This window comes from Euleptes europaea, chromosome 17, assembly GCF_029931775.1.
Source record: "Euleptes europaea isolate rEulEur1 chromosome 17, rEulEur1.hap1, whole genome shotgun sequence".
Classification (NCBI taxonomy): domain Eukaryota; kingdom Metazoa; phylum Chordata; class Lepidosauria; order Squamata; family Sphaerodactylidae; genus Euleptes; species Euleptes europaea.
This window is the reverse complement of record NC_079328.1, coordinates 12,833,543-12,852,055: the sequence shown is the minus strand read 5'-3', so window position 1 is coordinate 12,852,055 and position 18,513 is coordinate 12,833,543. Positions and strand designations below refer to the sequence as shown.

The 18,513-nt window shown below is 40.7% G+C and overlaps 1 protein-coding gene and 1 pseudogene across 1 annotated transcript; both read right to left on the bottom strand.

Moving 5' to 3' along the window:
- Positions 1 to 4,776: 4,776 nt before the first annotated feature.
- Positions 4,777 to 7,185, bottom strand: LOC130488653 (protocadherin alpha-3-like). The gene has a single exon (XM_056862294.1). The coding sequence runs from the start codon at positions 7,165 to 7,167 to the stop codon at positions 4,777 to 4,779; it is 2,391 nt and encodes a 796-aa protein (XP_056718272.1). The 5' UTR covers positions 7,168 to 7,185.
- A 2,263-nt stretch (positions 7,186 to 9,448) lies between these two features.
- On the bottom strand, positions 9,449 to 10,329 carry LOC130488652 (protocadherin alpha-8-like; annotated as a pseudogene).
- Positions 10,330 to 18,513: the final 8,184 nt, after the last annotated feature.

The following is an 18,513-nucleotide window of genomic DNA, read 5'->3' as shown; positions in this document are numbered from 1 at the left end:
TGCTCCTTCAGATTCAGGCACTGTCTGGGTTTTTCTGAAGACAATGAAAAGGAGGGACTGTTTTTTCGCGTCAGTACAAGATATTTAAAAGTAAAGAGCGACACCAAGCGAAGAGATTTGTAAGTGCAATTCTCTCAATATCTTGCGAGGCCTATATTCCGCCTTATGCCATGTTTCCTCAGGTGTATACAGAAATATTCTTGTTTGCCTTTGTAATTCCTCAACACAAATGAAAATGTTTAAATATATTAAAATGTGCAATAACTTCTATGTGGTATCAGTTATTCCTCATTTCTGCCCTAACTTTGAAAACTTCCACCCTTATAATACAAGCATGAACATTTTTCATGCTTATCAATTAAAAACAACTCAATTTCAGAAGAAGCAAAGAGGGAGAACAAAAATAACAGTAAAAAAGGTGAATGAGGAAGACAAAGGCAGATGCACAGTAGCTGTCACAGAAAGTAAATTCATGTTTCAGATAATACTGTGACTGATGCATTTTTGTTATGGATTTACAAGTGTACTAAATACCCTGCAAAGTACTGAGCTTAGAAGTAAATGAGTGAGGACCCATTCATTGCATGTAGTTCACAAAGGTTTATTCTGGAATAATATGTGTTGCTCATTATGGTGTCACAAGACTCCTGTTCATTAAAGACACAATTCTCCAGTACTCCAGTGATGCTTTCACGAGGGAACTCATGAGTGGATTGAATGTCCTGGACAGACAATACTGATCCAAACCATAGATTTACTTATGTTATTTCCCTACCATTCATCCATACATATGTGAGTGCTAGTATGTTGTAGTGCTGGGCATGGACCAAGGAAACCTGGATTGGAATTCTGGCCTGGGTCACTAAATTCACTGGATGATCTTGGTCAATCACTCTCCTATCCTAACCTACTCATAAGGTTGTCGTGCAAAAAAATGCTGATATAACCCTTTCCATGAATGTCACTTTGAGCTCCTTGAATTGGATGAAATCTGATATATTTGCTTGGCTATGGTGAGCAGGACAAACTCCACTGAACAGTTCATTCTCTGGTGCAAAACCTGTAGTAGGGTCATGCTACAGACACAAAGATAATTAAAGGGAAAAAGAAAAGACACAAATGAAATCACAGAAATTCACATTATAGCTTTTCAGTACTTGGTGAATCCAATCCCTTATTTGATCAAATAAACAAAATGCATTAACTCAAAACCCATGAGGCTGCACAATATTGCTGTCTGCAATGATCCAGGGTGTTCTAATGAATGGTGGAGCAAAAGGAGACCTCTTGTATTCTCTAGTGTTACCTGGTTTTTCTCACTTCCCAAAGTGTCAATGTTTCTCCTATTTTGACATTTCCTGCTAGATCTAGAAATGTTGCAAATGTTTATTCTTCTAAAAAATTTCAAGCGACATCGTAGTGGCCTTCAGAATGCTCACAATTATCTCTGTATGTATTTTTGGAACCCAATTCTCCAGAAGGTCTGCTGATACTATAAGCCTTGTTAATATACCACTTTCGCCTTATGATTCACTCGTCTTATGAAACTAATTATATCTTTTAAGTATTTAAATGCTGCTCATTTTATGTAATTAGTTATGCACATGTGTGAATTGCTCAGCAAAGGATGGACATCTGCTGAAAGCAGTATTTATGAATTGGCAGACCTACCAGACTGCAGCTGGTTCTTGGGAGCATTTAAGATAGAGATGAACCTCAGGACACACTGACCCTTAGATGATCTGACTCTTGAGCAAATCCTCTTTCACCCACTTCTGCCCATTTGTACTGTTTTCTTCAGCATTACTGTAACTAAGAAAGGTGGCAATTTCTTCGCTCTTTCTCCTCCCAGTAAGTTCAATAGCCTGTTCCCCTTTCTTTAGCCTTCACTCCATGCCAGTATTCACAGCGCTTTGCTTTTGTTGCTCTGAAGTCTTCTTCCTGATCAGGCTCTTCCGCCACTTGTTCTTCATCTTGAAAACACTATTGGCACATACATGATGCTAGTGATTTCCCACTGGTAAGGGCAGATCACTGAAGAGGCTGGAATAAGAATACTGTACCTAGAAAACTCCACCTTTTCTGCCACTTACCCTCTGTAGCTCCTCTTCCCTCCACCCTCTGCCATCTTCTCAGCTCCCCCTGCCAGACCACGGGCTTCTTTCTTCAGAAAGCAATTCCTCTGCTACCTTCTTCAGCTCTTTTGGTTGCCTCCCCCAGCATCCTCTGACTCTTCACACACCTTTAGTGATTCACGCTCTGATCCGTTCTTCTCAAATTGTCCCTGACCAGGCTGCAGCCAGCCTTTTATTCTCTCCCACCAGACTCTTCACCCAATTAAAGCTCCCTATGTCTCAGGCTCTCATCTCATTGGTTCTAAACCAAAGGTCAATTAAAGCGGTTAAAATATCCACTAATTGACGAGAGACAAGCTTGACCAGTCGGGGTGAATTATATATTAGATTTATGTACAAGGGAGAAAATCGCATACAATAGAAAAGAAGCCTCTGAAGCCTTGACTTCTGTCCGGCAAGATTTCCTGTATCCCTTAGAGCAGTGATGCCTAAACGTCTCTACTCTTTGTTTAGCTGGATCCATATTACCGCCTCTTACCTCCCCTCCACCCCATTCTCATGCTCCCCTCTCTTTCCTCTCTTTTTTCTTTTCTTAATCTCTGCTCTTAGCTGCCAGAGTGTATGCTCTTTTTTTGTAGATGATGTATGTATGTTGACTTCCAGATGGATCTGGAAGTAGCTCCTTTCCATTCCTCAGTTCTCCGTTCTCTGCAAAGACGGGTAGGTAGGTATGTGTTGTTGGTGTTGGTGTTGTTGGGGAAGAGGGATGGGCTATGTTGGGGAAGAGGGTGGAGGGAGGGTGGGTGATAGGGTTACAGGGAGTTTGTTGCCATACTTACTATCTTATGTAGAAAAACGATAAAATATCTTAGTGATAAAAAGCTTGACCAGTCAGAAGTGAAGCATTTTGAATCCTTGTATCTTATATTAATATGAGACTCACTGAATACCTCAGAGAGAAAACCGTAACTAGGTATCATCTCCTCAACTTAGCAGACTGCCCCTAGGCCTAGTTGTACTTCCCTCACAGAAGCAAAATCACCTCACATTTGCTTCATAATTTTTAAATCTCTTAATATTAAACATGATCTTTTAAAAAGGTAAAAGTAAAGGTCCCCTGTGCAAGCACCGGGTCATACCTGACCCATGGGGTGACGACACATCCCGACGTTTCCTAGGCAGACTTTGTTTACGGGGTGGTTTGCCAGTGCCTTCCCCAGTCATCTTCCCTTTACCCCCAGCAAGCTGGGTACTCATTTGACCGACCTCGGAAGGATGGAAGGCTGAGTCAACCTTGAGCCGGCTACCTGAAACCAACTTCCGTTGGGATCGAACTCAGGTCGTGAGCAGAGTTTTTGACTGCAGTCATGAGCAGAGCTTTTGACTGCAGTACTGCAGCTTACCACTCTGCGCCACGGGGCTCCTAAAAGAGCATATTATTTTAAAAGATATTATTATTCACACTATTCATGTACATTTGATAACTTTCCATACAAAATTTAGGTGTTTTGCCACAGGAGTATCTTTTCCACATCTCCCCAGAGCCTACGAAATGGAACGCGGCTGATATGCAGTGCAAAGTCCTGTGCTGTCTGGAGGATTCTTCAGCACAAGGAGAGGTGCTACCTGCATTCTGTTTCTCCAAGACATGGCTGAATACATTATATGTTTTACTTCTGTATTTTGAATTCCCGGGGTTCAAGAAAATATGGCAACCAAGGAGTTCATGAACACTTCTGAGAATGGACACCTGAGAGAAGACTGAGAGGGGATATGATAACCATGTTCAAGTACTTGAAGGGCTGTCATATAGAGGAGGGTGCCGAGTTGTTTTCTGTTGCTCAAGAAGGTCAGACCAGAACCAACGGGTTGAAATTAAATCAAAAGATTTTCCGTCTATACATTAGGAAGAATTTTCTATCAGTTAGAGCGGTTCCTCGGTGGAACAGGCTTCCTCGGGAGGTGGTAAGCTCTCCTTCCCTGGAGGTTTTTAAGAAGAGGTTAGATGGCCATCTGTCAGCAATGCTGATTTTGTGACCTTAGGCAGATGATGAGAGGGAGGGCATCCTGGCCATCTTCTGGTCACTAGGGGTGTGGAGGGGGAGGTAGTTGTGAATTTCCTGCATTGTGCAGGGGGTTGGACTTGATGGCCCTGGTGGTCCCTTCCAACTCTATGATTCTATGATTCTACCTCCCATCAAAGAAATGATATACCCAACCCTGCTTCTGGAAGACTTGTTGGGGCATTAGCAGTATACTAGGACTGGCTACTACCCAGGTTTTATTTTTTTTTAATTTCCTCCTAACTGAATTTATATATGTCAATTATACTTGCAGCAATGCTGAATGTAATATTACTTTTGTATTTTTTAATAAAAATTAAAAAAACAAACTAAAAAACAAAAAAAGAAAGAAAATATGGGGATGAATCAGAAATGGAATGAGGATTTGAAGTATCCCAAGTGGGAAGCACGAGACAGGGGCACACTGGGAGAGCCAGCAGAACAGCACATGGTTAGAACTGACATGTCTGGAAAAAGGCACTACTACTGGAAAGCAAAACCAAAAAATCTCAAGCTGAAACATTTTTTTTAAATTTGAAATTATGAGCGATTTTCCCACAGTGAGTGTTCAAAACATTTCCAGTACTCTGAAGACGGACATGCCACATGACAAACTAAAATACCATAGAGAAATAAGTCTAAGGAAAGCCCTTGGAACTCACCTCTCCAGATGGATCTGGAAGTAGTTGCTTTCCATTCCTCAGTTCTCCATTCTCTGCAAAAATGGGTATGTTGGGGCTGAAGACCATGAGGTCATTTTTGGCACAAGCCTCCCCACTCACCCCCGCCAGGATGTGGCTGTGGCGATTGGAATACGACCAGCTGCCCACTTCACTGGCACACACCAGCGTGGCTGTACCAGGGCCATACACCATTGCTTCCTTGGCCTGGCTCTGGCATCGCAGTGCCACATATATTATGACTGCCAGCAGGAATAAGCTAGACACTGCACATATGGATATGATTAGATACACATTGCCATTGTCGACCAGTGCTCCAGGATTACCTCCCATCCCAGGAAGATGGGCATCAACATGGATCATCTGTAAGGTGAACATCAGTGAGACACTTAAAGTGGCTGTTGCTGACTGTGGCTGTTTGCCATGATCCTTCACCAGCACCAGCAGGTCATAGGTGCTGCTGCCCTCTGCCTTATCCAGGGCACGTGTGGTGCTGATCTCACCACTGTAGCGCCCTACCTGCCAAGGCCCACTGGACAATTCATGCAGCTCATAGTGCAGCCATGCATTGTAGGCTGAGTCAGCATCAAGGGCATGGATCTTGCCCACTATTTGCCCCGCCATTATGGGAACCATCAGTGGGATGGGCCCCCCCTTTGGCCCTAACACTGATGGGGCATTGTCATTCTCATCCACCACAAAGACCTGCACTGTGACATTGCTGCACAAGGAGGGCAGTCCAGCATCCTTAGCCCTCACATAGAACTCCAGCATCTTCAATTCTTCATAGTCCAAAGGCTGCAAAGCATAGACCCGCCCACTTTCTGAGTGTATTGAGATGTAGCTTGATAACGGCCAGAGCTTCTCATCCAGCCAGTAGGAGACCAAGGCATTCTCAGCCACATCTGGGTCTGAGGCAGACACTGTGAAGATATGAGCACCAGGTGGGTTGTTCTCCTTTACAAAGACTGTGTACGATGGCTGGGAGAAAATAGGTGCATTGTCATTTATATCACTGATGGGAAGAACCAAGCTGCTACTTGCTGACAGTGATGGATCCCCTTGGTCTTGGGCTATCACCACAAGTCCAAACTCTGCTACTTGTTCTCGATCCAGAGGCTCAGCCAGCACCAGCGAGTGGTAATTCCTGAAAGTGGACACAAGTTTGAATGGTAGTCCAGGGGGCCACAAAGAACAGCTCACTTGCCCATTGGCCCCAGAATCCTTGTCCGAGATGCTGATCAAGGCCACCACCGTCCCAGGTGGGGAGTCCTCTGGAAGTGGCACCATCATGGACTTCAACAACATCTCAGGGGCATTGTCATTTACATCTAAAATTTCAATAAGGATAGTGCAATGTCCAGATAAAGGAGGACTTCCCTTATCTTTTGCCTCGATTTCAATACTATAAACACTATTCTCCTCAAAATCTACTTTTCCTTTCACTTTTATCTCACCAGTATCAGAATCAATAGTAAATATATTAGAAGGATCATTATTAGTGAAGGAGTAAGAGATTTCCTGATTAATTCCCTCATCTAAGTCTGTTGAATTGGGATGAATAACCAGTGTCCCATCTGGTACATTTTCAAATAATTTCACCTTGTAAACAGGCTGATTAAACACTGGCGCATTATCATTTGCATCTATCACGGTGATCTCAAGATGGACCCTGCCTGTGAGTTCTGGCTGACCCCCATCAGTGGCTGTAAGTAATAAATGATGCACAGCTATTTTTTCTCTGTCCAGAGGTTTGTTTAAAACAAGTACCAACGATATACTGTGCTGGTCATTAACCTTTTCTTCAACAGCAAAAAATTCTGTGGAATTAAGCTTGTATTTCCGCTGGGAGTTAGAACCAATGTCTGCATCAGTGGCTGCCTGCAGAGGGAAATGTGCCCCAGGAAGCATTGATTCTGCAACGGTTAGAGTTTGTTTTCCTGCTGAAAATATAGGAGGATTGTCATTTATATCCTTAATTTCCACCTCTGCATGGAAGATCCTCAAGGGTTTGTCCATAATCACCTCCAGGTGAACGGCACAGTCAGCATTCTTGACACATAACTCCTCCCTGTCTATCCGGGAATTAACAAACAAGATTCCATTCTGGAGATTTACCTCAAAATAGTTCCCACGGCCTTGGGATTCCATCCGGAACATCCGATGCATCAGCTCATCCACCTCCAATCCCAGATCCTGGGCAATACGACCCACAAAGGTGCCGTGCTGGGATTCTTCCAGCACGGAATAATGGAGCAGGCCGCTCCCCATTTCCCATGAAACAGCATGAAACAGAACCAGCTGCAGCAGCTGCCTCCTCACCAAGAAGCCTCTTCTTGGTATACCCATCTCAAAAATATTCCTTTCCATTCCTCCGTTTTTGTATTATATCTTTGTAAAGTAAATTTTAAAAGTCAATCCACCCTGGTAACATTCCTCTTGCTCCTCTAGTTAGAACAACCAAATGATCTCTAATGACAAAGCAGAGGAGAAGCCCTTTGTGCCCGTTATTCTCAACAAGATATCTGAGCAGAGAGCGACATCATGCGACTAAATGGATAAATTACATACTCTGTAAGGTTTCACATTCTGCTTGAGATTATGACTTTTTACAGACAGAATAGCCAGCATAATTTTTTCCTTCAGGAATATTTTCTAATGTGCATTTAATGTGCATTGTCTCCATTTTCCCATCATGATCAATAAAGTATATTCACCACTGACATTTCCACCTATAAGGTTGGTATGACATATGAAAGAATATTTGTTCCTTTGATGTTTATTCCATTATTATTAATGTTGTTATTAATACATCATTTTTTCAAGCTTCACTCCGTTAGGAATTTAAATTGTTGTTCAGCAACATCCTAGTTATAAAGCAGCTTTTTAAACAACAACCTTTTGTACGATATTTACCAAGAATTATGGCACAATATTTACAATATTTCGAATATCGCCTATAGCTGGCATTGAAAGGGACATCACATGAATTGCCTTGCATTCCAGACATGCTTCCTCTCCAAATTTCAATTTTGAGATTCTGAATGAGGGATGTTCTCATAACTTCTTTTGTTCAGTGGGAAATCATTGAATTCACCAAACAAACTCAGACCAAAAAAGTATATTTATTTTATGTAGAAATCTGCAATTCATTCTTCAATATATACACATTCCTATTGATCATGAAAAGAAACATTATATCAAAGCAAAAGGGGAAAATCTAGCATGGTTCAAAAAAAGTTGAGAAATGTTTAATTCAGTAATGACTGAGATGTGGGGAGAAGCTCCAGGGAATTCACTTTATTCCTATCCTCCTTGTTATATTTGCTATGGCTGATTTCATGCTGCTCTTCTTTCTGAGCATGGGGCTATCCTGACTATTCAAGAGAATACCATGATAGCACTTTTCATATAAACTCTAAAAGGTGCCATAATATCTAGAATGAATATCGTATGCAGATACATGTATTTTTAGAGAACATGGACACTGGTATCATTTGGAACAGCAGTTTGTCTCTAGCCCACAATGCCATGACCATGTACTTAAGGGCTTTTAGGATATTTTTTCACAAATGAAATTCCCATTCTTGGCAAATGAGAAAAGATGAGTGCTGCATAAATACTGGGAAGAGAACTTACCTGCTCAGGCTTTTTCCTCCTATTTACTTATTAAAACTCTCATTTCTAACTTTATTGAAAATTATTTCTAAACAGGGTGAATAAGTACATGAATATTCAGGTTGCAATTCTATGTGCACTTATTTGGGAGTAAGCCCTAAGGAACCTACTGAAACTTATTTTGAAGTAATCATGCACCCAGTTGGGTGTCCAGTTGCATTCAGCTCCCCACATTTAATTATGTAAATCTTTGGTGCCTAAAAACTGCACCCTCCTCACAGAAACTCATATCAATGCCTGCACTTCTGAAAGATTACTCCTAGTCCTGCTAAGATTTCTTCAGTTAGCTCTTACAGAATGCAAAAGCATATTTCTGATGAAGTACATGATTCATCAGCAAATACCGACCAGCTAATCTCCTCTATGTCCTATGATCATTTTGCTAACCTCCTCTGAACTATTTTGATAAAACCAAAGCTAAGGATGTAACTGTAAGTACTAGGTAGAATGTGTTTGTATTGTCTGTTAAGCATTCACCTCTCCAAATGTATTAACTAATCTGCAATTCCCTTGTTTTCCTCTTATTATGAAATCCCTGCTCTTCTCACACCAAGGTCCCACAGTGCTCCTCTGCTCCTCAAATTTCTCTGTGAATCTGAGAATTATCTCACAATGAATAAGCAGCCCACTATTTGCTCACACAATTTGTTCATTTCTCCCAGTCAATCAGCATATGTAAAGGATCTAAACCCTCTAAGATCCATGAGCATTACTGGTGATCAAAGTGAGGCCTTTGGTTTAATTGACCGGATTAGCAATATGTTAGTCTATTTGTGTGCTTGTTCATAACACTGAATCTACTGTAAACACATCTTTCCCACTGGATGGAACTTGAACAACAGAATACAAAATTGCTTTCTTGATTCTTTCATCCAAGTCTGTAGCATTTAATTTCAAGACCAGGGTCTCATATGCTGCATTTTCTAGGAGCCCTACTTCCTACAAAGATTGTTTAAAGACAATTTTCATTTGCATCCAGCACAGTGATAAGCAGTTCAACTGTGCCAGTGAGCTCTGGATTTTACCCCCATCAGTGGCCAAGAGTAACAAATGGTGAGTGGGTGACTCCTCTCTGTCTAATAGATTCTTTAAAACAATATCCACTGAAGGGAGCTGGTTGTTTTTCCTCTGCACATCTAGCATGAAATAGCCATTTGAATTAAGCTGGTAAAATATTACAGCATTGGTACCTATGTCTTGATCTGAAGCTCGTGCCAAAGGTAAGTGAAAGCCAGGCAATATGGATTCTGCAACTTATATTTTTAATTAATTTCCAGGGAATACGGGAACATTGTCGTTTATGTCTGCAATCTCTACTTCCACATGGAAAATCTTCAGAAGTTTATCCATGATCACCTCTAGATGAATAGCACAAACAGGGTTCTTGGCACAAACCTCCTCCCTGTCTATCTGGGAATTAACAAACATAATTCTATTCTACACACATCAAAATAGTCCCCATCACCTTGGTATGCCAGCATGATGTAGTGGTTAAGAGCGGCGGACTCTAATCTGAAGAACCAGGTTCGATTCCCTAGTCCTCCACATGAAGCTTGGTGACCTTGGACCAGTCACAATTCTCTCAGAACTCTCTCAGCCTATGCAGAGGCAGGCAATGGCAAACCACCTCTGAACACCTCTTGCCTTAAAAACCCTATGGGGTCGCCATAAATCTGCTGTGACTTGATGGCACTTTCCACCACCACCTTGGTATGCCAGATGAAATATCTGAGGCACCAGCTCACTCACCTCCAGTCCCAGATCCTGGGCAATGTGGCCCACAAAAGTGCTATTCTGGGATTCCTCCTGAACAGAATAATGGAGCTGGCCCATTTCCCAAGTTGTGTGGAACAAAACCAGCTACGGCAGTCTCGATGCAGAATCTTAATGCTGAACTGTCATAATTAATGCAGATCTCTTATAGCAAAGCAAATTTTAAAAAGAACAAGGTAAAAAATGCCTCTAACACCTGTAGTCTAATATTTTATCCAGGATCACTATATGCTTCTGTCTTTCAAGGTCTTGCCTTTGGAGGAATTCTCTCCCATCTCATAAATGTTCATACTTGAATGAAGAGCAACACTGTGTGGTTGAAGTATACACAATATATTTTTGTGCTACTTTAAGTCTGTTCTCTTTGTCGCCCGGTGTTTTGCCCCCCAAGAATTGTCTCAACTCAACCAAATGACTGGGGAGGTTTTCGTGGCTTGTAAAATAAATGAAATCCTTGGTGGTTGCTCCAACAGAAAACTAATATTTGACTTCATAACTTATAAAGTTATTCATAATTGAAGGGATCATGGAACATGAAACCTCTCTAGTCCAAGATGGTCACATGTGTCAGAGGTCTGTTTGTCCCATATAGCCATCGGGATGCCAGAATCAGAACACAGAGATGACTTAAGCAAATGTAGTATTATTTCCTTGATATGCTTTGGGACTGTACAATTGGCTTCTTTGAACATAAGCATCCTTAACTGATGATCCTAGAAAAGAACTTTGCTTTATTGTTTCCCTATAAATTCCTCTTCTGAAGTGTTACCACTATCTGATTTCATCTGAAGACACTATACTACACAATAAGGAAGCCTATTCTTAGACAAACTCTTTGGTGTCATCATCCTGCTGCTTTGTTTGTTTTCCTTTCCAATAAGAAAAGGGACTCTCATCCAAGCCAAAAAAGAGAATATCAACTGAAAAGATAACACAAATAACATTTCACAATCTGAGAATCGTTCTGACAAATTATTTTTAATGTGCCTCGCATTGTGTGACAGAAGTGGACAGACTTTGATAGATTTGTTTTGCACACACTGAGTTGGTTGCTCATTGTAGCACCAGCACATATGAATGAACCATGACAGATCAAGTATCAAGAACAGGATGAGCCAATCATTTCACATTACTTCAGCCACAATGTTTCTCGACAGTGCTAATTCATGTATTCAATTGTCGTCCAATACCAAGAAATCATCATAATAACAAATTAAGTAGGATACGTGTCTTTGTCGACCAGGCTCACCCCAACCCTGGGCTGCTTTGGATCTGCATGTGAGGAATAGATGAAAATCCATCTCTGTCCTGAAATGGCAGAAGAGAGTTGAAGGATGCCAATCTCAGCACAATTTTTCAATGATTACTACAGTGGACGTTGGGCATTTTTGGTTTCCAAGTTGGAGCAGGATGTGGGATTTGCTCACTGAGAAGAATGTCCTCCTTGCACTTCTTAATCATTGATCAAAATGACCACACTCAAGAGCTCATCCATTGCAGGAGAAGATCATCTTATGTTCAGTTACAGATGGGCACATGGGTGGCCATATACAATATTTCCACTGCAACAACTGCTATCAACAGTCACTCTCCTTCCAGCTGGTCACATCCCACACAATTCAGCTTGTTCTATATAGAGTGATGCACATAAGATGTTTACATGCTGTGAGAGTCAAGGCATATCCTGCTGTGCTATGGGAAAGAATCAAGGTGACTCATCACTTTTTAGCACTTGACATCAGTGAACCTGAGCTTGGTGCACACATAGAAAGGGAAGGCACCAGCCACGAGACCCAGTGCCATATACTTGCAGAGCCTGCTTAAGGACATCTTCAATGTGACTCTGAACCTGGTGAGCCAGTGTGGTGTAGTGGTTAAGAGAGGTGGACTCTAATCTGGAGAACTGGGTTTGAGTCCCCACTCCTCCACATGCTTACTGCTGGGTGACCTTGGGCCAGTCACAGTTCTCTCAGAACTCTCTCAGCCCCACTCACCTCACAAGGTGCCTGCTGTGGGGAGGGGGGGAAGGCTATTTTAAGCCGCTTTGAGACTCCTTAAAGGTAGAGTAAAAGTGGGGTATAAAAACTAACTTTTCTTCTTCTTCCGCATGGCCTTCACTTTCTTTGAGTTCTTGGTCAATGCTGGACAGCCACTGTTGCAGACATGACTTCCCTTTTGTATGCAGGAAGAACTGGAAGGCAGTAGAGGCCAACTTCTTCTGTGGCAGCCCGAAGTGCTTCTGTCACAAATTCCCTAGCAATGAATGAAACCTTGCACTGAAAACCTTCCAATGTAGAGCAGATAAAAAAAACCCAACAGAAAATAAAACAGCAAAAGGCCAGTCCCATCTAGGCTCACAGTTAATCCAAGCTCTTTCCTAACTTGCTTTTCCTTCATGGGTGTTACACAAGACCGGTGTTCCGCTTTCATTAATTCACTTTGGGACTTCATTAGAAATGCTTGACCAGCAACACCAACAACTATATAAATCAACAGGTGGGAATACTGAAGCTCCATGGCCCAGCAGGGGCTTGAATCTGAGGCTGGGATCAACCATAGTTTTTTTCAGAGATGTGAAGGTAGTACAGTAGTGAGGAAGGGATGCTTCCATGGAGATTTTTCATCCAGTGTCATCATTAAAAACTCTGTGTCTTCAGAACTGTGGAATCTCATCTTGCCACTCTTCCCAGTCTTTCAGTCTGATTATCCCAACAGAGTGACAGTCCTCAGATTTTGTTAGAAAGCAGATTTACTAACATGCCCATAGCCTTCTCATCCATGTCAACCATGTTTCACCACACAGTGCAAAGGATGTTAATGGAAGCTGACCTGCACTATGTGCTTCTGGTTCCATCTGAAATAATTATACTCTTCAAAATCCAGGTCATCTTCAAGCTTTACATCTCCAGCATTCTTGTCTGTGGCAAATAATTTCTGTTCACTTTTTGCACTGTTGCTATTCCAATCATTTCTATCTCTCATGTTGCATATAACTAATATTTGTGCCTTGGCCCAAGATGATGATATAAATATTCCAATCACAAGAATCCAGTACAATGATACTAATAATTGAACATTCCAGGTCTCTAGAGAGACCAGCAGGATTTCTTCATATACAATACACACACAGATCGACCTTTGGGTAGGAGCCATGATGATTGTCTTTTGAAGTTATACCGCACTACATACTATGAACTTGCTTTTGATTTTCTGGCTTCCAAATTAACCAGTGCAAGGTCGTTCCTGACTGATGAGGATTCATACATCAAAACAGGAATTTAGCCGGTATCTTGTCTTGTTGTGTGCTCTTCTCCAGCTTGTAAACTTTTTTGTGGAACTGTCATATTGACGTTGTATATGATATTTTTATTGAAATTGTCATTAACTACCTTTGGCTTGTAAACCTTTGACTGTGGTCCTATTTGTTACCATTTTGAATCGTGTACATATTGTGGTGCTACTTGGTACTTTTGTCATTGTTGTGTGCTCTTCTCCAGCTTGTAAACTTTTTTGTGGAACTGTCGTATTGACCTTGTATATGATATTTTTATTGAAATTATCATTAACTACCTTTGGCTTGTAAACCTTTGACTGTGGTCCTATTTGTTACCATTTTGAATTGTGTACATATTGTGGTGCTACTTGGTACTTTTGTCATTGTAGTGATAATCCTTTGTATTTGCCATTACATTTTGTAATTTTTTGAATTATACATATACACTTTTTGGCTATTTTTTTAAGCGTCTACAATTATTTGTAAACCTCTGGTACTTTGTATCTCTAGATCATTTTCTTTTTGTCTTAAACTGGGAATGGAATGTTTCATTCTGTCTTTTGATTTTCAAAAGCTAAACAATCTTATTGTCATTCATGGATCTCCACGATGTGGGCCAAAAAGGTTTATATGAACATCTGGAAACACACAATCCACTAACAGCAATTCAAATCCTAGAAGCAGAATCATCTCTACTGGTAAACTTGGCAGATGGTTATTAACACTGGGAACATCTAGGTCTCACTAACACATCACAAAAAGATTTTCTGTCAGATGCTCAAATATGTCACTTACTGTCTGCCCAAGCAGCTCCTCCATTCACAAGCATGCCCCACGCTGCAAATCCAAATGTTTGATTGAATTTAACAATAGGAAGGCTGTGAACTGAACGGTTTCTGACATTCGGCCTCAGATTCTCTGCAACAACCACCCCAGGTTCCAACTCTTCTGGCTCCTCAAGCAGTTTTTCTGGGTAAATGAAAACAGAACTCGCCAGCCCTGAGCTCGCCATTTTCGGTTGCTTGTTTTCTTCATGGCAGCCACAAAATAAAGATTTTACAGTAAAATAATTCCCTCCTGTTGGATCCATGGTTCAATAGCACAACTGCCCAGGGAAAAAAGAAATTGTCGGAATGCTGAATTTGCTACAGAAATACAATTTCTACACTCTTCTTCCTGAATTCCGAGCCATTTGGAAAATTCGCTTTGTTAGCACCAGTAGTTATGCCTTTCCAGTCATGGACAACAGCAGCACCTAGTGTCTAGATCACAACTATGCTCCGTATTTGGCAGACGGCGATACACAGCTGTTATTTCTATAGCTTACATGTTACAGGGTATAGGCTGCTGCAAATGAGAAATACCCGTATTCCAGCACCATAATTTTAAATTACTTTTACACATCTCTATCATGGTTTTATTAATAACCAGTTTACAACCATCATCTTTTATAACTATACTTAACTCTCGAGAGTCTGCTTCCCAAGAGTATCTAAGGCAAAAAATTAGATTTTCAGTGATACATAATTATTTGTTTTGCAACTGGTGCAGCTAGGAATGTTGCTATAATATGGTAATTTTACTGTTACTAATTTTTGTTTTGTACATGCTACCCCTCTATTTCTCCAGGTTTTTGGATGCATACAGTTCAGTTTTCACTAAGCATATTATTGGGCAATAGGAATTTTGTCTGTGGATTTGTCTTTTTAAACTCAGATTTTAGTAAACTATTGCATTTTAATGAGTTTAAACTTGCAAGCCATTTCGAACAAAAGGCAGCAAGACAAAGGGCAGCAAGACTCTGTGGGGCAGAGTGGTTATAGCTTTGGATTAGGACTAGAAGCCCCAAGTTAAACAACCCATTCAGCCATGAAACTCATGGGGTGACTTTGGGCAGTCATTTTCTCTCTGCCTAACCTACTTTGCAGGGTTCTTGCGAAGAGGGCAAGAAACATGTTTCCTGCTCTGAGCTCTTTAGAGAAAAAGAAAGACAGAAGTGTGACAGAAGTTAAGGAAGTATGGGCATAAATTTTAAGAACAACGATTTGTGAAATTAATGAGGGATTTTAATTCAAAAGTTTATAAAGACTTTAAGATGAATGAACATGGAAAAGATAAACAGACAAATAAAATATTTTTTTAAAAGATGAGTACAGGAAATAATAAAATTAAAGATATGCCTTAGAAAATATTGGAAATGAATATCTCAAAGAAAATGAACATTCTGAACTCTAAGAGATGAGAACTTAATTGGCAAATGAAGGAAAAGAAATGTAACAAACTTCTAGAAAAGGGTGACGGTGGAAAGGAGATAGAGGAGAAGGGGACCTTTACTCAGAAAAGAGAGCCATGTTGGGCCCTGCAGTGGAATAGCCCTCTCTGACCTGCAGACCCTGCTTCCTCTTGCCCTCTACGAAGACCTGGGCACCAGCTGCTCTCCAAGGTCTCCTGCCTGGCACATGTGCCACCCACTCGGCTTTCTTAACCCTTGGAGGTGCTTTTCTTTCTCTCTTTCAGTTCAACCGCTACCACTACCTCACCAAAGCTTCCAGCTTCCCTTCCCTGTGTTTTCTCCCTTTTAATCCAAATACACAGCCAGTATGGTGTAGAGGTTAGAATGTCAGGCTAAGATCTCCCAGGTTTGAATCCCCACTCTGCCATGGAAGATTGCTGGGTGGACCACATACTCTTAGCCTAGCCTACTTAACTGGGTTGTTGTGAGGATAAACTTGAGAAGGGGAGAATGTTATAAACCACTCTAGATCCTCACTGGGGAGCAATTCTGGTTAAATGAAGTAAATAAGAAGTAAGTAAATTAACTGATTAAATTGACCACATTTTACATTGTGTGTTGGTGGAGAGAATGTCCCTGACAGGCCATAGTCTCTTGATTGTTCATAGTTGCCGAGAAAAGTGTGGGTAAAGTCATACAAAATAGATTAGAGAAATCTGGAGATCCATCAACTGGATGGCAATGGGAGCATTCTCAGATCAACAACTCAGAGCTACCTGGGCCTGGGAACTGGGTCAAGAACCCCATTCGGGTAGTTACAGTTCTCTGACCTTTGTTAGAGACTAGGGAAAAGGGAATATGGGCAGGACTCCCTCAAAAGGAAGGTTTGTCTAGGAGGCGCCTGAATAGTATCTGTTACTGCTGAGAAGCCAGTATGGAGTTTCTCAAAGAGCAGTTGTGGCAGAGGAGAGAAGGCCTGCTTCCAACTCAGCCCCAAGAACTTCATTCCCTGCATTTTTATGAGAGAATAGGATATTAACTAGTTTGATTTCCCCCTTCCAGATCCTTGTTGTAAGCTTAATAAAGCTGTGGCATTTTATTAACCCAATACATAGGGTGGATCACTTCATTCCATGTCCTTCAGGGCGTTTTATTGGTTTTGTAATACAGTTTCAGGAAGAAAAGGCAGCATGGTATAGCCCAATCTCATCAGATCTCAGAAGCTAAGCAGCATCGGTACATAGAAGGGAGACCACCAAGAGAGACTCTTCAGAGGAAGGCAATGGCAAACCACCTTTGCTTCTCACTTGCCTTGATAACCCCTTGCTGGGGTCGCCATAAATCCGCTGCAACTTGGCGGTACTTTCGACACACAATTAAGTTTCACACCCATTGGTATTTGTTGTTTAAAGAACAAAATGAATAAAATATAAAGATAATTTCAGTTAATGTAAAAATAACTTACCATGCTTAATCAAATGGAAACTAATTAAAGAAATACCCAAAATCTTTTTACAGAAAATACACATTAAAAAATTAATTTATAGAAAACCAGAGCTTAAGAGAATTATGTCAGGCATATGAAACTAAGAAATCAAAAATGTAATTGAAGTTTCCAAGAATTTTTCAAAACGACACCACACAGAGCACATTACAATAGTCTAGCCTAGATCTTGTCAATGCTTATGTCACTCTGGTCATGCCAAATGTCTCCAAGAGCTGCAGCTAAAAAAAAAAGCTTAAATGGATAGGCACTCCTAACCACTGCCATTCAGATATATCTCTCCAGTCTTCCTCAATGTTTCCTCTCACAACTACAGTATTTGAACATTTTTAGAAACTGGAATATGTCATCACAAAACTTAGCATTCTGAACTTTAAGTAAAAGATATTTCCATCTCAATCACATCATCACTTCTGCTACCAATTTATGCCTTTCTTGTTCAGAGTGCAGTTAAAAATTGAGAGAAGTATGTCCTACTTATAACATATTGATTAGAATACACTGGTTAGAATATATTTCATGTATCAGTGATATGACTTGATCAAAAATCTTTAAAATATATTGAGAAAGATTAGTCCAGATTTTGAGCTGAGGCAATAGAAACAACATTCAAGGCATATTATCAGTGTAAATAACACAAAGGAAATAATTGTTTAAACTCAGTGATAACATTCATGGATGCTGAAAAGGCTTTTAACAATGTTGAATGGTCATTTATGAAGTTTTAAAGATTTTTAATTTTAGGAAATAACTAGTAGAGCATGGATGATTTATAATAATTTAGGAGATCATAGCTTCATTGTATTTATCAAGAGCCCAAAGCTAGGGCATCTTTAAATGGCAACATTTTAAACCATTACAACTTTAATAAGAAATCAAGTATGCCCATAATGAAGTTCCTTATAAAGCCTGTTTGATACAAACATAATTAAAGGAGTAAACAATATAAACTGTCTATAATGGATGATAGTGCCTTCACTTTAACCAACCTTTAATGACAATTAAAGGTTTAGAACTAAAATTAATAAAATGTAGACAAATAGCAGATTTAAAGGAAAGAAAAAGTGGAGATAATTACAGTGCATTCCTGAGCCTCGAGGGCAAAAGCCCTTAGGAGGCTAGGAAGGCACTGCGCTGGCATTAGACTCCCCCCTCCAGTGCCCAGGCTACTTACATCGGCGTTAGTGGGCCCAACGCTGGCATGGAGGCCTGGACGCCAGTCACTGGGCACTG